General features: G+C 35.1%; 1 protein-coding gene across 1 annotated transcript; it reads left to right on the plus strand.

The window, feature by feature from the left end:
- The first annotated feature begins 221 nt into the window (after positions 1-221).
- Positions 222-26614, plus strand: BOLL (boule homolog, RNA binding protein). Its single transcript, XM_035007457.1, has 10 exons — positions 222-457; positions 4088-4231; positions 6745-6836; positions 8716-8770; positions 10496-10571; positions 14307-14434; positions 18849-18920; positions 23152-23199; positions 23953-24081; positions 26498-26614. Exons 1-10 carry the CDS (start codon positions 437-439, stop codon positions 26612-26614), a joined length of 882 nt encoding a protein of 293 aa, XP_034863348.1. The 5' UTR covers positions 222-436.

Below are 26614 nucleotides of genomic sequence, written 5' to 3' on the forward strand. Positions count from 1 at the left end.
GGAAGGCGTGCGGTGCATGGTGCTTTGCATAACCGTTCGCGCTCTCCTCCCCAGCCGTCGGAAAGCAGGCCAGAGCGGCCCCAGGGCCAAGCCCTCGTCCGCACACCCCACGCCCACCCCGACTTTGGGGCACGCTCTTCCCCTCAGACGGCCCAGCTCGGCGACCACGGGCCACAGCCGAAACCGCCCGCCCGCGCCGCTCCCCGGCTTGCGGCGCCCGCCCGCCCCGCCGCCCGAGGCGACGTCGCCTGCTCCTCCCCACCCCCCTGGGTGGCAGGTTCAGGCCCCGGGTCCGAGCCTGCGCCCCTGCAGCTGCCACTGCCGCCGTCACCGCCAGGGGGAGTGTCCGTCAGGAAACGTGGTGTTGCTTCCTTGGTGTGAAGCAAACTTCGGGTTTCTGTTCCTTTCCCCCGGTGTTTGAAGCGCGTAGAGGAAGATGGAGACCGAGTCCGGGGCGGTGAGTACAACAGTCAGGGCCTCCGGCCCCGGGGTAGCAGGGGTAAGGAGCAACGTGGACTCCATTCCTGAGGGGCTGGAAGAGCGAGGTCTAGCGCCCAAACGCCCACTATTTTGTCGGGAAGAAATGTGGACAGGATGCCCATCTACCACCGCGAAGAGCGGCCCGCCTGCAGGCCCGGTCGGGTCGGGTCGTGTGGGCGGCAAGGTGGGACCACCGGGCCTGGACCGGGTGTAGGCTGGCTGGGGGACCTCAGGAAAGGCCGGGAGATTTCGGGAGTCGGCGGGTGGCTGGGCCCTGTGCGCCAGGCGGGGCTGGGCAAGAGCAACAGCTTTCCCGCCGAAACTGGGCTCAGCGGCGTCTTTGACGCTCGCTCTGGCGGGACTCCGCCCAGCCGCCCACCGCGAGGGGTTGCCAGGGCAGCTGACGCCGCCTCTCCCCGACTGGTCAGTGTGGACCGGAAGGCCCGAGAGACCTGGGGGAGGGGAGGGGCACCGTGGCCCACGACGGACCCAGACACTCGAACACCTCAGGGCCCGGGGGGGGAGGGGCGGGAGCCAGAGAAGGCCTGAGGGGCCTGAGGCCCAGAGGCAGGCGCTGCGGTGTCCCGCCTCGCGCCCCGCTGGCAGCCAATCAACGCGCGCCACGTGCGGACCGGGGGGTTGCCGGCGCTCGAGGCCGACGTCGGGTCGGTGCCGTTGAGGGTTCCCGCCACTGCTGCTGGCGGGATTGCGGGACAAAATTTCTCGCTGGCTAGCCTTCTTTTCCCTCCCGCACTTTGGTGGGGAGGGGGTGGATCCTCGCGTCAGTGTCCAAGTTCACGATGACCCGAGAGAACCCGAGGAAGTTTTTGCCGCGGCCATATCCCCCAGCGCCTCAGCTTGCTGGCCTCTGAGGGGAAGGAGCACCGAGGCCGTGACCGCGACGGTTAGCCTGCCCTCTTCCTGTTGTCTTCGTTGGCAAAGTGGATGATAGATTTCGAGGTTAATTCTCAAGGGAAGAAGTCAGTAAGGGCACGTTAGAGGACATTTTTAATAAAATCTTTAGTGTTGGAAGTTTTGCTAAGCTAAGGACCCTTACGTCTAACCAAATAATAGCACCTACCTAAGTGCTTTTCATACATTTGCGAAATCATTGCCAGTGAAATGAGGCTTTATTGTTTAACTCCATGCATCGCTAGCCTTCTCTAAGGAATTTAGATATTGCTTCTGCTTGAGCCTTGTCACTGCTAACATTAAAATATTTTCTAGGCTATTTTAATAGCATATTCTTAAACCTCAGCCTAATGGTTGGGATATCATGAGCAGGAAGAAATGATTCATTCGTTTATTCATTTGTTCAACAAATATTAATTGAACACTTCCTATGTACCGGCTCGACTTGAGACGCTTAGTGAGCAAAACAGGCAGAATCCCTTCCCGTATGAATATTGCACTATAGTGGAAAGTGATAGACAATAAACACGAGTAAATTATATAGCATGTTGGAAAGTGCTAAGTGGTAAGAAAAATGAGGCAGTTGGAACCCACAGTACAGCAGGAGTCTTAGAAACTGGAGAATGAAGTGAATAGGTTGGAAAAGTTGATGTTTTTCCTTTCTGGGTATCATTTAACCAGTTTCTCAATATAGGAAATCATTCTTTTCACTTCTGTTCATGTCATCTCTCTCTCTCAAGGAAAAATAATGGAATAACTTTTATTTAAACCAATTGGAGAACAAACGAGTTCATCTGTTGAACTCATTTTGTTTTTAAGAAGAAAATTTCATAAAGACTGATTTTTGTTAATTTTGCAAATACGTAATTTCTACACCCTCTAAACAGGCAAGATTATATCTACTAGAGCTGTCCTATTATCTCTAGCAATGCAAATATCCAGTAGAAAAATTACGCATCCCCAGATCATCCATCCATTCTCTGCGCTACAGAGTCACTATTTGTGACTGAAGTTACAAATAACCTCCAAATGCTTAGAGAGCATGCTGTTAAGATTGGGTTCCCAATTTCTTTAATTGGAAACTAGAACATAGCAATTATTAAATGTGATAAATTTTCTGTGGTTTAATAGGTGTTTTTATGAACTCCCTTATTAGGGAATATGTGTTGTTTGTCCCCCCTTAATACTAGATGCAGAATAGAGCCCAATAAGGTCCAGCCTACAGCCCCATAATCACTACTGGTCTAGTCATTTCTCAGTATATCTTGAAGAGATTAATTTAGGGATTATGGTTTTATTGGCCAATGAAGTGAGAGAGGAGAGCAAATATGAAAAAGAACAACTCCGTTATCTAAGTTAGAGATTCATTTTATGTATTTGTTTCTCAGAGAGTTGAAATTATGAACTGCAAGCTTTTTTGAAGCATTCATTTAGTATGTTAGACTGTCTCAGAAGTCTGTTAAGTGTCCCCAGAAAGAAAGTAATTAGCAAGTGCTTAAATTGGTTTCTCTTCAAAATTCTATTCTCGTCTTGTTTTTTTCAGATATACGTTAAGAGTCTACCGTCTTGCCATTGTACAAAGGCTTATATGTTAATATATATTTATTAAAATCTAAATTAGGCCCCCAACTTAGAATTGTGAACATACATGTACTGAGCTCAGTTCTTTGGTATACAAATTTATACCTATGAGTTACAGGTATATACATTTTTTTTTTAACAAGATCAGTTCAATGTTCAAACTGACAAGTGCATTTAAAAATTTGACTTTAGAGCTAAAATATGGTGAACTTGAACATCAGAGTTTATTGACTTGTCAGTGCCCTTTAGCCAAAGACTACCAGGAACATATCTGCAGTTAAGTAAAGTTGGGTCTATTGAATTGTTGACACAGGAAGAGCATACACCATGGAGCCTCTAGGTAAGAGGGTGTTAGAAAAGAACTTACTATGGGATTTAGGCTTGTGTCAAGCTCTTTTTAGAGAACATTTAAGGAAGAAGGGCTGTACTCTGAAATACATGTTGTCAGAAAGTGGGAGTAATTCTATGATTGGGTATGTTAATTTTTATTTAGAAGGTAAGAAAAATAGATTGAGGCCAAATCTGTGATTGATAAAGAAGGAGCAGTTACACGAATCAGCCAGGATTTTTGTTTCTTGTGGTTTGGACAATGCTTTTGTTTTTGTCAGGGTTCAGACATCATTATGGAATTGTCTTGTTTTTAATGTGATCCATCACAGTCAAAGAGTAACTTTGCCTAATGTCTGTTAACAAGAGAACACCACAACCTTACTGTGAGTTTCAGGCCAACAGCTAACATCACCAGAACCAAGCCAGTTCCCAGCTGTCTAGGGCTGTTTTTTCCTTTCTCAAACTTCTTTTTCAAGTTTAATATTCCTCAACATTTATAATATTTAAGTAGTATATTTAATAGCAATTAATATAAGTATATTTAAATAATATATTTTAAGATTTAAGATTTCTTCTGTAGTGGAGTAGATTCTGTATTTCCCATATTTTTGTTGCTCCAAAAAGTTATTAGTTCTAACTATAATTTTCATAATATTAGAATAAAATTAAAGTCTAAAATATTACATTTTGCCTAAATAACTCAACTTTTTGATAGATATATGTTTTCAGCCTGCATCAAAACTTATACCCAATGCTAAAAATTTAAAAGAATTTTATTTTACAGCAAACATCAAATCAGACGCAAACAGATTCATTATCTCCATCCCCTAATCCTGTGTCACCTGTGCCTTTGAATAACCCAACAAGTGCCCCAAGATATGGAACAGTGATCCCTAATCGCATCTTTGTAGGAGGAATTGACTTTAAGGTACCTATTTATGTATGCAACGTAGTGTATTTTTTGCATTAGAAGTTATTTTATTTCTCAGAACTACTTTGTACAACTACAAAAATAATAATATTTACTAATTGCATAATGATTAGTAGGTTTCACATTGTCTTACTATAAAGAATCTTTTCAATAACAATGTAGGTTAAATAGAACATATATAATTGTCCAATTTCACATACAAGGAAATTGAGGCTCATTGATGTATCTACAGGCTCCTAGCTTCTTAGTGACAGAGTGAAGACTAGAATCCCAGTATTCTGACTCATAGTTTCATATTCTTTACTTCACCATACCACACTAATTATACTTTATTACATAGTATTCCAAAAGACCAAATAATGTATGACTATAATTTTTAAAAAAGATTCAATATTTTAAAAAACACAAAATTTAGTCCTATGAAATCCTATTTCTTTATCCCAATTTTACTGTCAGGTTCCTACTAATATCCTGAACTTCCATCTTTCACAAATTCCTTTCTGCCACCTAATTTAGAATTTGATCACCAAAAAAAAGGCCTGTGACCTTATCAGAATAAAGCATCTTCACATTAATATATTTTAATTATGTAATCAGCCATTTCACCATTTCAGAGAGGCTTAGTTTGTTGTTGTTGTTGTTGTTAGATGTTTTGCAGCACCATTTGGGAGATAGTAGTAAACACCTCTAGGAAAGGCCTGCATGGCTATTTTGAGTAGAATATCCTACTTCCAAGTGGATATGTAGAAGGATTTCCAAGCTTCCATTTTATATACTGGAAATTACAGGGATAGTTGTTTTTCTTAATTAAAAAAAAATCCTTGTGCCATTAGGGTATGAAATTTATTACTCACTATTTCCCTGTAATCAGTCTTTCACAATTTGGATGAAATTACTTTTTTTCTGCTCAAGAGAAATGTTACACTTAACTGTATTTGTCAGAATAATGATTCTTAAGCAAGTATGTGATTGGTTCACTAAAAATAAAGAAAAATTATTTCTAATGAAATCTTTATTTTTTTAGAAAGATTTTCTGTTTCTATGAAAAATATTAATGGCTGACCATAAATATTCAAGTTGAGTATTCATGTTCAGAATTAATTTATATTACAAACAGTATATTTTTTAAATAAATCTTCAATAAATGGAAACATTTGTATGGCTAGGTTATTCTAGGTTACTGAATTCTGTCAACTACATTATGAACTTTGGAGGCCATTGTAACAATGCAGTTATAGCTTTCAGGTAATTGCTAGGGTTCCCTCCCTGATACTTATCCCTTTTCCAAAACCAGACAAATGACAACAAGGAAATAGTTTACTGTAGTAGCAAGCTGTGTCAAATTTTGTAAAACTTTTCTTTTTAGAAGCTTATAGCCCATCCCTCTTCATACTTAATCATCTTAACTGTCTCATTTTTCAACTAAGAAGTAGAGCTGCAAAATTGAACTAGTGATTCTATCAGAGAATAGTTTGAATTAATTTGTTTTCGAATCTCTAATAAAAATTCTTATTCTGGCATTGCTTCCATTTTCAGTTTATTGAAATAAGAGGTATTTAGTTATTCTTATATTAATTCAGTATTTGTCATCATCCAGTTTAGTAGCTTTAGGTTACCAACTAATAGCTTATACTGTATGTAAGTAGTGAGGTAGCAGGGGAACTCAAGAGGCATAGCCCCACTATTAGGCATGTCTTTTTCTGTGTATATAAAGAAAATTTTTTTCTAGGGATATTTAAAGTTCCCCATGGCATAGTTATACCTGAGCCAGAAAATGAAATTGCAATGAATTTAGTGTGAATACTCTAGGAAAAGGTGATATGAGTCTATTAAGAGACTATTTCAATTAAAACCATCTTTGTAGATATCTTGTACATAATACTCTAATAATGACTCAGATTTTTATTTTGAATATCATAATGTCATTATTTAGCTAAAATGTATATTGAGTACAGATAAACTATCTAAAAACTTTAAATCTTGTAGCCACTTCATTGGTATCACAAACTGAGTTCAAGTACTTTTGGAAATATATTCCTTTCCTAAGACCTTACTCTTCCTGGAGACTGCATATTAAAATAGAGGGACTGGTATATATTGCCAACATTCTAGTTCCACTGCCATGATCGTGAGCCTCTCTGAGCCATAAGAACCAATAGTAATATGCCCTTACTATAGTTACAGCCATGCCTGATTCAAACTATTTTTTTAAAAACTGGCAAAAAGAATTTCTTTAAATATTAGTGGACTTTCTTTGTAGTTTTAAAGTAATTCAGCTTAAAAATTTTTTATTGATTATAATAGTTTAATAACATAGTTACTGCATAAAGCAATGTATTTACATTGATTTTAATAATTTAGTGGTTTATATACTGTTTTTATGTTAAGAGGCATTCTTATATTCATATTACTCTTTGCTTATAATCCTTTTTGTCTCCAAAACAAACATAAGACTTGTTTCATTTTTTAGCAATTTAAATATTTTTTGTGTTTTTCTTTTATGCCATTAGACAAATGAAAATGATTTAAGAAAGTTTTTTTCCCAGTATGGGTCTGTAAAAGAAGTGAAGATTGTAAATGACAGAGCTGGAGTGTCCAAAGGGTAAGTATCACTATAGAAAGTACATAGAATTAACAATTGTGTTTTTATTGGATTACTAGGTTTTATATGCTAACTTACTTTGATTCCATTTTTTAAAAAGAGAATTTCATACCCTCTTCTTTTCCTCTTACCTTTAATCTCCCATTTCGTGTGTGTGTGTGTGTGTGTATTTTGGAGGGAGGGGGGACACTGTAACAATTCCTTAATTTGTTGGGAAGTTATTATTCTTGCATAGGCTGAAGGACCATTCAATGTTAGATAGCAAGCATTTAATGTTGAGTAATGTACAGTAGCTAAGGAACCAAAAGCTAAAGGAATCAGATATTTTTGGAATTGTGTGCTTGCTTTAGACTAGAGAGAGCTTTATTTGAGAAAAGCTGGCAAAAGGAATGTCTGTAGGTTTTGCCTCAGAGACCTAGTTAAGGAACTAACCTGAGAAATACAACTTTAATGAGAATGGTTTTTAATTCCCAAATCAAAGAGAATGAAAACTGAGAAGAAATCAGCAGGATTTGTCTAAAAATCACTAATGACCTTAGAGCTGTTCCAGTGGATTGGTATATGCAAAAGCCAAATTTCAGAGAAGAAAGAGGTAGTTTACATAGTGTACTCACTTAAGAAGTTTGACAGTAAAGTTAAAGAAAATGGGTAAGACAGTGGAGATCAGTGAAGGATTGTGTTTGTTTTCTTGAAAGAGAGGTAAGACATATATATTTATAGACATAAGAGAAAGGAAGGACTAGTGAGGTGTATAGAAAATTATACTAGTGTGGGAAACCACATTTAAGTATGTCAGATAAGCACTTTGGAAGAGATGGGATTCTGCAGAGAGGTTATTTTTAAACAATTGAGATACTTCCTCAGACTGACAACCAGTATTAGGATGAAGTGAGATTGTACCTCTTGTATTTGGTTAATAGAATTTACAATATTTTGGTAATATCCATTTTTTTTTACCGTTGAAAAACACATAGGAAAAGAAAAACACATAGAAATGTAAACTGTATTTTATGCCTTTTCCACTGGGTGGTGTATGTGTTCTACCAAAAAATTTAGCATAAAAATATTTCCTTAGCCCTTGTTTAGTGTTTGGGCAAATAGAAAAAAGAGAAATTCCTTTGTTTAAAAAAAAAAAAAAACTTTTTTATACAATAGAGTAATTATGAATCAAAATAGTAATCAAGATATATAACACTACTCTAGTTTCCTTAAGTTATCTAAATAGAAATTATGCTGGGGGGGATATACTTTTTATTTCTTTCATATCTTTTTGTATATTTTGGCTTTTTGGATATTGCATACATAATATAATTGTATCTGGAACATTATATGAATTGTACTCTGAAGGTAACAATTATATATGAAAAGCAGATATAAAATCTGGGATGTACATATTTTTAATTGATTTATGTTTGGGAAATACTAATAATTGCATTATCAGTTTATATGTGCTAATAATAAATAATACATCTATATACTCATTTGCCAATGTAAAAAATTTTATTGTGTTGAAATTTTTATTTTTTTAAAGTTTTTTTTCCTACTCTGATTCTTATTTAAGCTAAACTTCTCTTCTGTACTAAAATTTATTGTATCCTAATTTGTAAGCTAGGACATGAATCCTTCATGCTTTCCTGCCTTGTATACAGCTCAGATATGGAACTGTTTTAAGATCCTGGGTTGTTTTTTGTTTTTTTTTTTTCTTTTAGTGTCCCAACTCTAGCAGGAGGTGACCGTATTCTCTGAATTATACTCTTAAATTTTGCATGATGGTGCTCCATAGAAAACTGCTCATTCCTACAGTGGCCCATTCTTAAAAAGAAATTGAATTTTAATATAACTCTAATGTTCTAAGAAAATAATTAATGTATTTATTTAGGTATGGCTTCGTCACTTTTGAAACACAGGAAGATGCACAAAAAATTTTACAAGAGGTAAGATCTTTTGATGTATTTAACTTCATTTTTTGGACCTTCTTTGAAACTAATCCTTTAGGATATTTTTTTATTATTATCACTACAGTACAATGATTGATTGTTGGAAAAAAATTTTAATTTATTTGCATCTCAAGATTGACATTGGTCTCCAAAAAAATTGAATTAAAAAAAGATTAAACAGGGGCTCCTGGCTGGCTCAGTTGGTGGAGTGTGCAACCCTTGATCTTGGGGTTGTAGGTTTGAGCCCCACGTTGGGTATAGCGATTACGTAAAAATTAAGTCTTTAGGGGCACCTGGGTGGCTCAGGTGGTTAGGCAGCTGCCTTCGGCTCAGGTCATGATCCCAGGGTTCTGGGATCGAGCCCTGCATCGGGCTCCCTGCTCCGCAGAGAGCCTGCTTCTCCCTTTCCCTCTGCCTGCCACTCTGCCTACTTGTGCTCTTTATCTCTGTCAAATAAACAAATAAAAAATATCTTAAAAAAAAAATTAAGTCTTTAAAAAAAAAGATTAAACAGAAATTTTATCTACAGAAAAACAAATTCCAGATTATTGCATGAGTATGTTTGCGAAGTTGTAATATTTTTTTCTTTATTTGCTTACTAAGAACTTGGGTATATATGTTTTCTGAAGCGTTAATAGCACTTTGAATTCCTAAAAACACTACAAACATGGATTCCTAGAGTGAAATTATCTGAGATTATTTCCATCCTTTCTGAAAAACTTTATATAAGCTAAGAACATTCATAGAAAAAATCTATAGCCTGAAGTTCAGTGTAATAACTTTAAATTTGACAAATGTTACATTTAATTTTTTTAGGAAAAAATAGTTTGAATTGTACATTATTAAATCACATGCAGCTGATCTTCATTATTCATAGTAATGTTCTATAAAGTCGCCATGAACACTCAATTAGCAAATATTGGAACTGTTGCTCCTAGAAGAAATACAAGGTTCCCACAAGTTTCTGTTTACATTATTTTCATCAACCAATCAATACATAACTTTGTTTTATGTGTGTTTCTGTTTAAAGACATCATGTTAAACATATATTGTTGATTCATTAACATTGAACTCCTGGCCAACAGCACTATAACTCATGTATGAATTAAGCCCATCCAAAACATTTTCTCCATAAGGTAAATGACAGTCTTCTTGTGCTTAGGAACATTAGCCAGCACTTCAACACTACACTTGAGGGCCATTTTAAATAGCAAATTAAAAAAAAAAAAAAAGATAGCAAAATCACCAACATAAAACACAAAAATGCAAAAAACATGGCACTAACAACATGAAATAGACTCTTGTTTAAGAGCTGAGACAAGAAGAGAGAGTGTTGCCTTGTTTGACCTCAGCCTGGGACTGTGTATGTCAGGCAATTCAAAATTTTCACCTCTCTGCTCATGTCCTCTAGTAACCACTAAATTGCCACAGGTATTGATTTTGGGGTTACAAATAATTTTAGTGAATAGGTGAATTTCCAAATATGGGATCTATGAATAGAGGATTGACTGTATTCCAGTTAAAGAACTGGGGTCAGAGAATTGGAACCAAGATTCAAACCCAGATCTTTTAATATCCAAAGACTATGCCCTTTCCAGTATTCCTTGCTACTTTCAAAAAATGTTGTAATGTGAATTTTAAAAATTGTTTCTTACTAATTTTTCATTATTGGTTTTATAAAACAGTAGTACCAAGATAATAAAATATTTTTTCTTATTTTAGGCTGAAAAACTTAATTATAAGGATAAGAAACTGAACATTGGTCCAGCAATAAGAAAACAACAAGTAGGAATCCCTCGTATGTATTGAGAACTAATGTATTTTTCAGTGTTTTTGCATGGTTCTTTTTTGAAATATTAGACTTTTTCAAGAACTTAATTAAAATATCAGGCTTCTGTCAGCTAATAAGGTTATTTTAGCAAAGTTGGTGATCAAATGAATATTTCTTACCACAAATTAATATATGTTAGATTTGGGGGGGCAGGGAAAATTTTACACAAATAATGGTGCTTACATATATTGCATATAGTTACACCTTTAAAGGAAAACTCCTCTACATAAAAATATAATTTAAAATTGCAAAGGTAATTAGAAGTATTTTGGTACTACTCTTTAGAAGTTTTCTAAATAGAAAGGTAATTTAAAATTAGAAATTGAAGATACTGAAAGTAAAAATATAGAACCAGTATCAGAAACTCTAGTTGCATGGTAGGTACTGTAGCCCAACTAGATATGTCATAATTATGAGGGAACAATTCCTAAAGCTTTAAGAATTGGCAAAGTTGTGCCTTCCTCAAATTTCTGTAATGCTGCCAACTCTACTCTTCTTTTTTTCTCACTCTTCCTATTTATTATATTAGGCATCTTCACAGTTAGCTTTTTACCTAAATATTTATTAAACTCTATAATAGTCTTTGGCTAGAAGAAGATACCCAAAATTAGTAACTAAATTTTCTTATTCTTCCTTAACTGTGCCCTAGAATCTACTGGAATGTTTAAAATATTAGGTGGTTATTGTGTATCTGTTAACAAATTAATGGTTGTGCTCATTTGGACTGTTCTATTTTTGACTTAGAAATTAACAGTTATAGGGGTGCCTGGATGGCTCAGTTGGTTAAGCGACTGACTGCCTTTGGCTCAGGTCATGATCTCAGGGTCCTGGGATGGAGTCCCGCATCGGGCTCCCTGCTCAGTGGGGAGCTTGCTTTTCTCTCTTCCACTCCCCCTGCTTGTGTGCATGCTCTCTCTCTCTCTGTCAAATAAATAAATAAAATCTTTTTAAAAAAGAAATTGACAGTTACCAAGTTTAATTTTGACTTAGTTATTTGTTCATTTAGAAGATAACTGAAGTGTCCTTAGTAGGTTAATACTTCTTGTTAGTTCCAAGAGTTAAGCTGTAACATGTAGTAACAGTTCTATACTACTAGCAGTAGGTATAAGTAGTAATGTTCATATTATGACCCATAAGTTGCATTAAAAAAGAAAAACCATAAATTACCATGCTGAATGCTTTCAAACAGACAGTAAATTTGAGAAGTATAGGGTTAATAACTTAACCAAATGGTAGCATTAGCCTTCAAATCCAGGACAGGTTGACTCCAAAGCTATTTATACTTTTCTTCAAATAAATATTAAGTATAAAAGTAGATTTACAAAATACGGGGGATTTTTATCTCAATTTTTTCTCAAATCTATCTCTTTTTCCATCTCCATTACCAACATTCTAGTCCTAGCTACCCAACTTGCTTGCCTTGATTACTGGAAGAGCCTCCTAACAGGTCTTTCTGAATCCAGTTTTGGTACCTTCCAACATCATATACAAGGCAGCCAGAGTGATCTTTCAGAAGTGTACATTTTCTATTATTCTCTGCTTATTTTGAGCTGTTCTTTCCTTCTCTTCCTATACTTTAGCCATCTAGCCTCCTCTCAGTTCCAGAACATACCATACTGCTGAAATACATTATTTTCTTTACCTAGAATGCTCTTTGCAATCCCATTCCCATCCCAATCTTTTTTTTTTTTTTAGATTGGGCATAGAGCCCAATGCAGGGTTGAATTCACGACCCTGAGATCAAGACCTGAGCTGAGATCAAGAGTCAGATGTTTAACTGACTCAGCCACCCAGGTGCCTCCCAATCATTCTTTAAAGCTCAGCCCAAACATCATTTCTTCACAGATTAAATACAATTGGAAAGTTCATACTATGAGTGTAATACCCTATACTACCTCTTAATGTATTTATCAAAATTGTATTTAATTAATTAAATTGTGTAATAAGCTAATAACTGTTTTCCCCACCAGAACCTAACTTCCACATGGCATGTCCAATTTTTTTTCTTTTTTCTTTTTGGCTGTATCACCAGCCAAGTTCAATGCCTTGTAATAGTACTGACTCAAAATTTATTCATTTACTTAACAGATAAACCTGTGGCTCCTTGAGTATCTTTGAAGGGAAATCCATGAAACTCCTGAATTGTGTGCAAAATTTTGTTTGAATGTATATATCTCTGAGAAAAGGGTCCATGGTGTTCATCAGATTCTCAAAAGGATGGGATTAAGAATCACTAACATAAGCAGTAACAATACTAGATGAAATATAGTGAAAATATAAGCTCAGAAGCAGTAGTGCTGCTTAAAGCGGTAGGTCAGTGCTACTCACAGTGTGGTTTGCAGCCAGTAACAGTTCAGTTGGAATCTGTCAAAATGCAGATTCTCAGGCTCTATCCCAGACTTACTGAATCTAAATCTCTGCAAATGTGGCCCTGGAATTTGTATCCTTATAATAAACTATCTAGGTGATTCTTATGTATGTTAAAATTTGAGAATTACTGGTATAGTGGAAGGAGGATTGCCAGTTCCAGTAATTTACATAAACTTGCTGGTCAGTACTTAATCTGACTTGGCTTTTATATAAATTTTTCAAGTGTTATCTTGACAAAAAAATATTTTTTTATTTTGGGGGAGGGAGGGGTTATATATAACTTGATCTGAGAAAAGAGATGGGGACCTAGAACTACACATGAAGATTTGTGGTCATGTTTGCAATAAGCAGCAGTTGTTGCAAAGGGAGGCTGGAGAGTAAGAGTCATAGCCTCAATGAATGCTTGTGATAGTAGATCCAAAGAATTTTAGGATGGAACCAAAATTCTTCAGGAAAGTATGGAATCTTTTCCAACTTCACTGCCTTCATCATCTTTGGCCTTTTACAAATAAAGTTGGGTTTTTTTTTAAGATTTTATTTATTTATTTGTCAGAGAGAGAGCACAAGCAGGGGGAGCAGCAGGCAGAGGGAGAAGCAGGCTCCCTGCCTGAGCAGGGAGCCCAGTGTGGGGCTCTATCCCAGGACCCCAGGATCATGACCTGAGCTGAAGGCAGATGCTTAACCAACTGAGCCACCCAGGCGTCCCTACAAATAAAGTTCTTACTAAGGTCTTAGGAACTTCATTACAGTGTCTATAGTCTTCAGTTAACTCATATATAATGTATATTTGTAAAAATAATGACCTTGCTGATAATAATTTAAATTTTTAAGCCTTGTGTTTGATTACATTGTTATTAAAATCTAAATTGGTGAATCTTTAGTATTCTGTTTTTAAGATTTTATTTATTTATTTGACAGAGAGGGGGAGAGAGAGCAGGAGCAGGGAGGAGGGGCAGAGGCAGAGGGAGAAGCAGACTCCCCACTGAGCAGGGAGCCCAATGTGGGACTCGATCCCAGGACCCTGAGATCATGTCCTGAGCCGAAGGCAGCCGCTTAACTGACTGAGCCACCCAGGCATCCCAATTTTTAGTATTCTTTATTGAACTTATTTCTTTTTCTTTTATTCACTTTAAGCTAATAAAAGCTCTAAGAGAGTGAGTTTGAAAATACATACTTCGAAAATAACGTATGGGATTTTTTTTAATTTGTAACATTCAGTTTTTACTGTAACTATATAGGTGTGTTAAGATAAACATTTTCAAGTGTCCAGAAATTACCTTTTTAAAAGTTAAACTGAACATTTTAATTATTATTATTTAATCTTTGCTTTAGGTTCCAGTATAATGCCAGCAGCTGGAACAATGTATCTAACAACTTCAACTGGATATCCTTACACTTATCATAATGGTGTTGCTTATTTTCATACTCCAGAGGTAACTTCTGTCCCACCACCTTGGCCTGTAAGTAATTTTCATCTTAAAAGGGTTTCCATCTATTCTATCAATTTTTTAAAACATTTATTTCTGAAATATTTCAACCATAGACAAGTACAAATAATAATATAACAACCATGTAGCTACCACTTAAATTTAATAAATGTTAACATTTTGCCATATTTACTTAAGTTCTTTTAATAAGGGGAAATGAAATATGAGAAATTCAGGCAAAGTCTCCTTGCCCCCATTTTCTTACCACCTTTTTCTCCTCAGACATATCCAGAATATGTAACCAGAATATCTTTCCTATCATTTTATGTTTTTACTACAAATGTAGGTATCCTTAAACAATAGGTAGTATTGCTTTGGGTGATTTTTAAACACTATGTAAATATTAGTTGTTTTTTTTTTTTAAAGATTTTATTTATTTATTTGAGAGAGAGAATGAGAGAGAGAGAGCACATGAGACGGGGGAGGGTCAGAGGGAAAAGCAGATTCCCTGCCGAGCAGGGAGCCCGATGCGGGACTCGATCCCGGGACTCCAGGATCATGACCTGAGCCGAAGGCAGTCGTTTAACCAACTGAGCCACCCAGGCGCCCTGTATTAGTTTTTCTATTCAACATTATGTTTTGGAGATTAAGCCATGTTGATACTAGTATATCTAATTCACTTATTTTAATATTTTATAATATTCCATTGTATGAGTGTATATTCCCCTATTGATGGACATTTTAAGTTTTTTTCTGTAATCAAGACTACAGTGAACATCCAGATCTTGTATGTATTATGTGAGAATTTGTCTAGGAAAGTAGTCTTCAAAGTTTTTCGCTTGTATATCCTCTAAACATTTTCTGAAAAATTATGAATACTCATTTTTAAGTTGATATCTGAAATTTATCATAATTTTAAATAATTTAGGAATATAACATATTATGTAGGTTGTATACCTAAAACTAATATAATGTTATATGTCAGTTATACCTCAAAAAAAAAAGGATAAAAAATGTCTAGAACTCTGTTAACAAAACTAGTCAGCCAAATAAAACTAATCAAATAAAACTTCATTTCTATTAGAAAATTCTAACTTTTAATTATTTTTAAGTTCAAATAAATACATTAATATGTATTCCTATAACCATGATGTAACTTATTTTGTTCCCTGGATGAAATAAGGAACTATCTCCCCTTTAATATTTCTTATACAAGCTCTTTTTGCTTTGCTTCTCTCATTTCTCAAGGGCATTGCCTTCTTGAATTATCTATTTGTTTGATGCCCTGTTGGTATTCATATTCCCAAACAAAGCATTATAATAGATCCAGAATGAGTGAGAAGTGTGCCTTTCATCATGAAGGAGAATGGTAATTGTGAAAGGGAGTTCTGAAAAGAAGACAGACACATGGTACACAGACACATTCACAAGCAGATCAAATCAGGAAGGAGTACATATGAAATTTATGAATACTCCTAATTTTCATAAATATATTATGAATACTCCTAAACCTATTCATGCCCATGTACCACTGGAAAAATTCTGTGTTCCCCTGCCTTGGTCTAGGCTACAATATATGCATAGAAGTAAAATTTCACATTATAGAATATACACATTTTTTACTAAATGTTGCCAAATGGCTTTCCAAAGTATACCAGTTTACACTTTAGCTAACAGTTTATGAGAGCTCCAGTTTCTCCGTAATCTACCAACCATTTAATTTTAAATTTTTGCCAATATTATTATGAAATAGTATTTTGTTTTTTTATCTTCCTAGTCATTGGTAAGATTAAACATATTTCAGGTATTTATTGGCCATTCCACTTTTCTTCTGTGAGGTGCCTCTTCATGTCCTTTATCCTTTATCTTTTTCTATTGGGGTTATTTGTCTTTTTCTTGAATTCATTATATGAATTTTGTGAGTTCTTCTGGTGTGTGGTTTGTCCATTAACTTTACAGGTTTTTTTGGTCATATACTAATTCTTTGTTTTAATGTTAACAAATGTATTAATGTTTTCCTTTATGGAAATGGTTTCATCTTTTGGTCTCTTATTTTTAAAATAAAACACTTCCAAAAAAAGAATAAAAAATTTTAAATTAAAAAAACACTTCCTTATTACAATATAGATATTCTATATTTTATTTTTAAAATACTATGGTATTGCTGTTTTTCACATCTAGATCTTAAATCTGGAGTTCAGGTATTGACTAATCCATCCTCTTTCATTATTTTGAAATGAATCCTCTATGAAATGCCACATTTGGGGGGAGTTTCTTCTGGGCTCTCTATTCTGTTGCATTGGTGTGTTTGCCCTGCCCAATTCTGTTTTAATTCCTCCTGCTTTAGAACAAGTGCTGAAATCTGATAGGGCAGTCCTGTCACGTTTTTCTTCAGGAGTCTCTCATCTATCCTTAAGTCTTTACTTTTATAAATATAAATTTTATAATCCAGCTTGTTCAATTCTGTGAAAAGCCTTTGTTGGATTTTTATTAGAATTGCATTAAATGTGTAGATTAATTTGGGCATAATACTGAATTTTACCATCCACAAACATTTATTTAAATAGGTCTGTTATTTCCATCTGTCAATAAAATTTTCTTTCTCCATAAAATAGTTTAGCACATCTTTTGTTGGATTTATTCTTAGGTACTCTGTGGTTTCTGTTGCTTTTATTATGGTATATTTTTAAATCATACTTCCCAATAGGTTGTGACTTGTATGTAATAGTGCTTTTTTAAATGTTGACATTTGATCAGTAACCCTCCAAAACTTTCATATAGACAGTCATTTATGATTCAGTATACTTGTTTCTTTCTGCTCTTTTCTCATTTTTTCTCCATTGAATTACTGCACCAGCATGGTCTCTGCTGTAGTATTTATATGATAACATGACCTTGTTCTTGAAAAAGGAAACAAATTCAGTGATTCATGATTAAGCTTTATATATACTTATATAAACTTTATATATACCGTGTATATATTTATTTATACACTGTAGGTTTTGGAAGATAATCTTAGCCATAACCAAGGTTTCTCAGCCTCAGCACTATTGACATTTTGGGCCAGATGATTCTGTGTTGTTGGAGGCTAGTCCTGTATATGGTAGGATGTTTAGCAGTGTCCTAGTCTCCCCACATCTATAAAAACCAAAAGTATTGCCAAATGTTCCCTAGAGGGGCAAAGTCACACCTGATTGATAATTATTGCCCCAAATCAATTAAGGAAATTATTTCATATTCTGTTTGCTAAGAATGAAAGAGTATTGAATTTATCATGAAAGGGTATTGAATTTTAATAAATCTTTTCTCTATCTGCTGAGATTTTTTTTCCTCCTTTAATCTATTAATAAAAAATAATATAGTAAATTATATTATTCTTTTCTAATGTTAATCTGTGGTATAATTTTATTAACATATAGTCTGAAAATTGTGCAAAACTATGATACTTTTCTTCATTTTGCAGAGGGGAGGGAGTGACATTAAAGCAAAACAGTGTAAAGTACATCCCATGTTACAAATTGAATTTTAATTGCTATCATTAAAGCTTATTTTACCTATCTTATAATACAATTTGCCTGCTTTATTAATGGTCTGGTTTTAAATAATCTATTTTGAGGTTTACTCTAGTACTTTGAATAATGAAGTGTTATGCATACTTTCTTCAAACAGAGAAGTCACTTAAAATTTATTTTCATTTAAATATCAAATTAAGGGTGCCTGGGTGGCTCAGTTGGTTAAGCGACTGCCTTCGGCTCAGGTCATGATCCTGGAGTCCCGGGATCGAGTCCCGCATCGGGCTCCCTGCTCGGCGGGGAGCCTGCTTCTCCCTCTGACCCTCCCCCCTCTCATGTGCTCTCTGTCTCTCTCATTCTCTCTCTCAAATAAATAAATAAAATCTTTAAAAATAAAAAAATAAATAAATAAATATCAAATTAATAAAATAGGATTTGATAAATGCTTCAATAAGTAATATATTTGACTTAAATGTATAACAAAGGAGTAGGATTTAATTATTTGTAAGCAGTGGGAAATCAGTGGCAAATCAGATATGATTATTCATTCAGTTCTATGTTGTGTAAATATTATCTACTGCTGGTCTGATGATGGAAGTAGGCAGTGTCACCTTAAGTCCAGCTGCCATTTTCTTTTAAAAATTCTCTTAGAACTATATTTTCATATTCTTTGGACTAAAAGCAACTTTTCTGGTGGTTGTTTTAGCATTACCATGAAAATGAAACCAAAGAAAAGTGGGAATACTGTGGTGATTTTAGTCGACTTAAGTGGAATTAGTAATAATATCAATAAGAGGTAGAAAAATGACATTTCCAATTATAGACCATAAGTTGACTGGGTTTAGGTAACAATTCAAGATAAATTTTATAACAAACTATTTTAAAGAATTTTGCCTAGGCCTAAAATAATTTTTCAATTTTTTTCCCTCTTATAGTCACGTTCTATATCTAGTTCCCCTGTGATGGTAGCTCAGCCAGTTTATCAGCAACCTGCATATCACTACCAGGTAAACATGAAATTACAATGAAAATTCTCTTTAAAAACTGTCAGTCCTTTTTGGGTAAATTTCACTGTATTCTTTCTCATGCAAATACACTAATAATTAAAAAGAGATAGTTAAGCCTTGATAGCAGTGTTGGGTTTGTTTTTTTTTTTTTTTTTCTTTTCTTTTCTTATGGGGAACTAAACAATATCATACAAGAAGATGGGATGTTTGCTTCATTTAACCAAATGTAATGAGGTTGGTTTTGCTCCCCTGGCTAACATTTAATCTAAGAAGTTTTTAGAAATAATTCCCAAAGAAACATACAGATAACATACTGGATCACAGGCTGATTTTTTAATGTTATTGTTAACATTATGTCACTTTCTTGCTATTATATTTAACATAATCTATATTAAAATAAGTAATATATTATGGTTTATATTATGGCAGCCTCTTTTAGTTAACCAGTACTCTTCATTAATTCCTGTGGGAGACTGGGGATAAATGAGCCATAATGCCAGACCATTTTGGTGTTTTATAAATAAAGAATATTTGTTGATATACTGTCTGTGGCTGCTTTTGTACTACAATGGCAGAGTTCAGTACTTGCAACAGGATATTATGGTCTGCAAAGCTGAAAATATTTACCCTCTGGTCCTTTGTAGAAAAAGTTTGCCAACCTCTCATCTCTTGCACTCACAAATAAAATCACATTCTTTCCTACCTCTGGAATTGTGGAAGAGAATTTATTTCTGTTTCTTTTTTCTTTTAAACTTTTAAAATAGACCCAGATTAAATGTTAAGTTTACTGGAATTCTTTTTAATATTAGACTGGGTTTTGGGGGGATGGTGGTGTTTAAATTGTAAGTAGAATTTAAGATTTAAATTTATTTAAATTCATTATATTATATGTTAATGTATATTATATATTATTATATTATATTATTTATTTATTTACAAATAAATTTGTAAATCCTATTACCATGCTAAATATAAAACTAAAGTATTTCTTTCACTTACTAAAGATGAAAATAACTTAATGACATATTTAAAATATATATATATTTAAAATATATATATTAAAATAACTTAATGACATATTTAAAATATAACTTAATGACATATATTTAAAATATGTCACTTTCCCTAAGCTGTCTCCAAATTCCGGCAGAAGCCCCAAAGACAGAACATTAGGTACCAGATCTTTTAATATGATAAGCCAAATATTGTGAAACCAGTTGGGGGACCCTTAGCTTATTGCCCACCTTGAGTACACATGAGGGGAGGATGAGATTGCAAGAGAGTTGTTAGAATGCTATGGCATGTCCCCTTCTTCCCAACCAAGTAAAGAAGACATCAGAGAATGACAGAAAACTTAATGTTTGTCCCCTGAAATTTGTGAGATGGTACTTGGACCTGACCTCTCCTAGAAAAGTCCAGAGAGAGAGGTGAAGGGTGGTAGTGGGGGGGGAATAAATTAATTAATTAAAAAGTCCAAAGAAGAAGCTGGACTAGTCTCTGGAGACTAGAAGACTACAGTGAGAATGTGTTGAACTTCTACTCACAACAAGCAAAGGTTTATGCGTCCCCAGAGCAAGATGTGAACCTCACAGAAGAGACCCTTTTCAAAAACTTTAAGGTGATCCCAATAAAGAAAGAACCTGTGTGAAGTAGACTTCTAGAATCAAGGGCTAGAATTGCAGTTAGAAGTTCCCAGGGGGGAGAGGCGCCTGGGTGGCTCAGTAGGTTGGGCGTCTGCCTTCAGCTCAGGTCATGATCCCGGGGTCCTGGGATTGAGCCCCATATCAGGCTCCCTGCTCAGTGGGGAGTCTGCTTCTCCCTCTCCCTCTGTTTCTCCCCCTGCTCATGCTCTCGCTTGCTCACTCTCTCTCAAATTAATAAGTAAAAATCTTAAAAAAAAAAAAAAAAGTTCTCAGCAGGAAGATCACCAAAGAATCCAGTAAACTACTTAACTAGAGAGTCAGCATTTGGAATCTGCCACACCCCAAAAAGTGATCCGTCCTAATATTTATCCTGTGGCAAGGAAGAACAGCTCAACACAGTGCTTTTAAAGTGTCAGGGGGTGAGAAAGAATAGAAGTGCTTTCGGCTTGTACCCCATTGAGTCCAGCTCCTCCTTCATTAATTGATTACATACAGCAATAGCTCACTTGACATACCAAATACATTCTTAAAATTTCTAATACAGTTTAATTTTATAGTTTGACTCTGGTGTTCTGTTTGACACAAATTATAAAATTGAAAGTATGTCACCTAGATATTACTCAGGAAAGACTTTGGTACCAATTTATAATATAATATTTTGTAATATAAAAAAATCATTTCACCTCACATATTTCTTTTCAGGTATATATTCATCATTCTGCCTCTGATTAAGAATCTTCTCTTGTTCTTTCTTTTTACAAATTCTAAGATTGGTAGCTTTATCATTTATTAGTCAAATCAGGTAATGCATGGTTTAATTAGTATTTATCTCCATATTTCTCATTTCATAAGTAGTTATTTCATTTATCTAAAAACTATATATAAATCATTTTATTTCAGATTTTTTATTAAAATCTTTTAGGAGATTATTTATTATCCTGCCTGTCTGAATGTAGACTACAGAACATAGACTTCACATTATCTTGGTCATTATAATACAGTGATGTCATCCATTAGCAACTTAAATAGCACTAAATTAACAGTGATTCAGTTTAGATGACAGATCCATGGCATCTTCTTACTCTTTTTTCTGTTTTTTTTAACTTTATAATGAAAAAAGACTATTAAAAATGGAAAATAAAGAATAAAACACATATTATTAAGAAATAATAAAATTAGTTTAAGAAATAAATGTCTGACATATTGTCATTTAAGTTTAAAAAATTTGACCCTCTTTTATTTAACAGGTTTTTGATATATAATTCACATAGCATTCACTTCAGCTTTTTAAAATGTGCAATTGTGTTTTTTACTAAATTCAGAGTTGTATAGCCATACCACAGTCAATTTTAGAACATTTTAATCAACCCTCCTCCCAAAAAAAACCTTACCCATTAGAAGTCACTCCTCTTTCCTCCTACTCCCAGCCCTAGGCAACCAGAAATCTATTTTCTGTCTTTATAGGTTTGCCTATTCTGAACATTTCATATAAATGGAATCTACCATAGGTGGTTATGACTGGATTCTTTCACTTAGCATAATGTTTTCACAGTTTATCCATGTGGTGGCATGTATCAGTACTTCATTTCTTTTTATAGCTGAATAATATTCCATTATATGGATATAACACATTTTATCTTTTCATCAAATGACAGACATTTGGGATAGTCCCACTTTTTGTCTGTTATAAATACTACTGTGATCACTCCTGTACAAGTTTTTTTTTTTAATGATTTATCTCCAGATATGACTTCTTTTTTTATTATTATTATGTTATGTTAATCACTATACATTACATCATATATGTTTTCCTTTATCTTAGCCTTATTACCTGGGAGTAGGATCACTGAGTCATATGGTATCTCTATGTTTAAAGTTCTGAGGAAGTGTCATCTTGGTTTCCAAAAGGGCTGCACCATTATACACTCACACCAGCAGTTGATGAGGATTCTAATTTCTCCACATCCTTGTCAACACTTATCATCTACCTTTTTAATTATAGCCTGTCTAGTGGTGACAGTGGATATAAAGTGATATCACACTGATTTCCATAAGCTGAGGCCAATAATGTTGAATATCTTTACATATGCTTATTGGCCACTTTTACATATCTTCTTTGGAGAAATATCTATTCATATTCTTTACCCATTTTTAAATTTGGGTTACTTTTCTTTTTATTATTGAGTTATAACACCACTTCATATATTCTAGATGCAAGTTCCTTATCAGATATATAATTTATAAATGTTTTCTCCTATCCTTTGTATTTTCACTTACTTGATGGTATTCTTTGTAGCACAAAAGTTTTTCATTTTGATGAAGTCCAATTTATCTCTTTTCTTTTGTTGCTTGTGCTTTTCATGTCATAGTTTAATTGCCTAATTCAAACCCACAAAGATTTACACATATTTTCTTCTAAGAATTTTATAGTTTTAGCTCTTACATTTAGGTCTTTGACCCAGTTTGAGTTAATTTTTGTATATAGTTAGAGGTTTAGGGATCCAGCTTCATTCTTTTGCATATAGATACTCAGTTTTGACCCTTGTTTATAATCTGGGTGGGTTTTTTGTTTTTGGTTTTCATTTTAGGCCCCTGCACAGTGTCTACCAGGACAGTGGCAGTGGGGTGTTCCTCAGGTAAATATTAACTTTTTTCATTGTGTTTTTGTGAAGACTGAATGAATATTAAAGTCAGGAGAACTAGATTTGAGATATTCCTCTTCTATTTAGTAACTGTGATACCTTTTGCAGTTAATCACTATATTTCTTAGCTTCCTCATTGTAAAATGGAAGTAATGATACCACACCTTTGTAAATTTCTTTACCTGATCTTTGTGAAGATGAGATCATGTAAGTGAAAACATTTTATTAAAAATGAGTACTCATATAAACATAAAAAATTACTTTTTACTATTATGGGAAAATGTATCATTTTTCCAGTTGTACTTCAGATTTTGCTTCAGTTTGACTTGTGCTCCTAAGTAAATAAACTGTCTCTCAACTTTTGATACAAATAGTATACCACCAAAAAGACTATTTAATGACATTTCCCATTTCCATGTGAAGTCACAAAGCTGAGAATAGATGTTTATGCCAACTCAAATACTGTAAGTTATATTATTACAACCTCTTGTAGTGATCTTAATATAACTATTTTCTGAATTTATAAAAGAGTTTCTGAAGCATTAAGAACTTTTAATGTTTACCAGTGATAAAGTTCTTTAGTCACATCTACACAATTGAAATTTGTAATAAGATATATCCATGCTATCCCTGGAAAAGAATTTCAGCAAAATATGAAACAAATATTTCTGTCATCTGTTGGCTAAGTCATTTGGTTTAATTGAAATAACTAATCATGTCTGAATTAGAAATATGGTTTTGTTTTAGTCTCCTGCCTCTTCTGCTCCATTCTTATACCTGCAACCTTCTGAGGTTATTTATCAACCAGTGGAAATTGCACAAGATGGTGGATGTGTTCCTCCTCCTCTATCTCTGATGGAAGCTTCAGTTCCGGAGGTATGTATTAGTCTCAAGGTGATTTATCTATAACTGTCTCATCTTAACATTTATTTCTTTTTCTTTTCTAAAAATATTTAAGACCCTCATGGAAGCTGCACATGCTTTTTCTTTGATTTATTCACACCTTTCCCCTTTTATATGTATCTAAGAATGCTTCATCTTACACTTTTTTACTAACTAGTTCTGAACCATTTCTAAAACCAACTGTTCACTCTACTAGGCTAATCTCTGACTTGATCTCCTCGAAAGAGTAAGATACCAAATACTTCTCTTTCTTCTGGCTTGCCTGTCAATCTGTATTGTTACTAACATTCTGTGAATTAAAAGCATATAAAAATTCAAAAGATCTGGGCGCCTGGGTGGCTCAGATGGTTGGGCGTCTGCCTTCAGCTCAGGTCATGATCCCAGGGTCCTGGGATCGAGTCCCACATCGGGCTCCCTGCTCCTTGGGAGCCTGCTTCTCTCTCTCTCTCTGTCTCTCATGAATAAATAAATAAAATCTTTAAAAAAAAAAAAAATTCAAAAGATCTTAAAAACTTCTTCCTTCAAATATGTAAATCAAAAATATTTCATGGGACACCTGGGTGGCTCAGTCAATTAAGCATCCAACTCTTGATTTCAGCTAGGTCATGATCTCAGGGTCATGGGATCAAGCCCCACGTCGTCGGGCTCTGCGCACAGTGAGAAGTCTGCTGGGGTTTTTCACTTTCCCTCTGCCCCTCCCTCCCTCAAATAAATAAATAAATCCTAAAAAATATACTTCATAACTACAAATTGCAAACGCTATCTTCAGTGTCTTTAAATTACATTCCCAAACCATTACTTACCTTACCATCTATGTGCCAAGAACTGTACAGGTATGTTTTAAATCAGTGTTATAAAAGATTAGAAAACTAGCACCCACCTCCCAATTAGGGTGTATTATATTATTTTTTATATTGCTAAGGTTTATAACATTATGATGTTCTGCAACAATAATTTCCACAGTTGGATTTTAATGTTACTATCACTACTTCTACCAGGATTTCTCTGTTTTCATCACAGCCTGCATTCATTACTTGCTTGACTGAATCTGCAAAGTACTCTTTGTTAAAGAAAGCTTGTGGGTGCTGTATTCTCTGAGTTTCTTACATGCCTATTTGTTCAACATTGTTGTCTATAAATCTGAAAGATGGTTACACTAGCTATAAAATAGCTGCATCATACTGCCAGAACAAAGTACCACAAACTGGGTGGCTTAAACAACAGACATTTATTGTCTCACAGTTCTAGGCTCAGAAGTTGAAGATGAAGGTGTTGGCAGGATTGGTTCCATCTGAGGGCCATGAGGGAAGCATCTTTTCAGTCCTCTCTTCTTAGCTTGTAGATGGCCACCTTCTCCTTGTGTCTTCACATTATTTTTCTATCTCTGTGTCCAAATTTCTCAATTTTGTAAGGATAGCAGTCATACTGGATTAGGTTCTATGCTAATGACCATATTTAACTTGATTACCTCTATAAATACCCTGTCTACAAATCAGGTCACACTCTGATGTACTAGAGGTTAGAACTTCAACGTATGTTTTGAGGGAACCAAATTCAACTCTTTTTTTTTTTTTTTTTTAAGATTTTATCTTTATTTGAGACAGAGAGAGACAGAGCACAAGCAGAGGGAGAAGCAGGCTCCTCTCTGAGCAAGGAACCTGGGATCATGACCTGAGCTGAAGGCAGATACTTACCGACTGAGCCACCCAGGCGTCCCCCAAATTCAACTCTTAACAGTACTATTTTCTTATAGAACTTCTAGTCTACTCTTTTCTGGTGTTGAGTGTAGCCATAAAGAACTTTGAAGCTGGCCTGATTTTCCCCCCGAACATAATTTGCTTTTTCTTCCTGCATGCCTTATGATGTGAGGTGTGTTGTTGTTGTTGTTGTTGTTAAGATTTTACTTATTTATTTGAGAGAGAGAGCAGGGGAAGGAGCAGAGGGAGAGGGACCAGCAAATTCCATGCTGAGCTCAGAGCCTGACACGGGGCTCAATCTCACAATCTTGAGATCATGACCTGAGCCAAAATCAAGAGTTGGGCACTTAAACCACTGAGCCTCCCAGGCGCCCCATGAGGTGTGTTCTTAGTTGTCTTTGCACGTACTATTCCCACCTTCTTTCTCTTAATTCTTCAAGCATCAACTCCACTAGAAAACTTTTTCTGACTACCTCCCCAATTTTCTTAAGCTAAATCAAGTAGTTTTCTTTTCTTCTATATATGTTTCATAGGACTTATGGTAATTTTGACTATTCAACTGTCCCTAATCAGTCTATAAATTAATTAAAGATAGGGAATGTGTTTTCCATTTGTGTTCCTCCATTGTGTAGCAAAATGCCTAGTACATTGCAATGAAAGATAATACATTTTTTTTCTTTTTTTTATAACAGCCTTATTCTGATCATGGAGTTCAAGCAACATATCACCAGGTTTATGCTCCAAGTGCCATCTCTATGACTGCACCTGTGATGCAGCCTGAACCAATTAAAGTAAGAAGTGTGTTTTGA

The sequence above is a fragment of the Mirounga leonina genome, unplaced genomic scaffold (assembly GCF_011800145.1).
Source record: "Mirounga leonina isolate KUSES-001 unplaced genomic scaffold, KU_Mleo_1.0 Mir_151, whole genome shotgun sequence".
Classification (NCBI taxonomy): Eukaryota; Metazoa; Chordata; class Mammalia; order Carnivora; family Phocidae; genus Mirounga; species Mirounga leonina.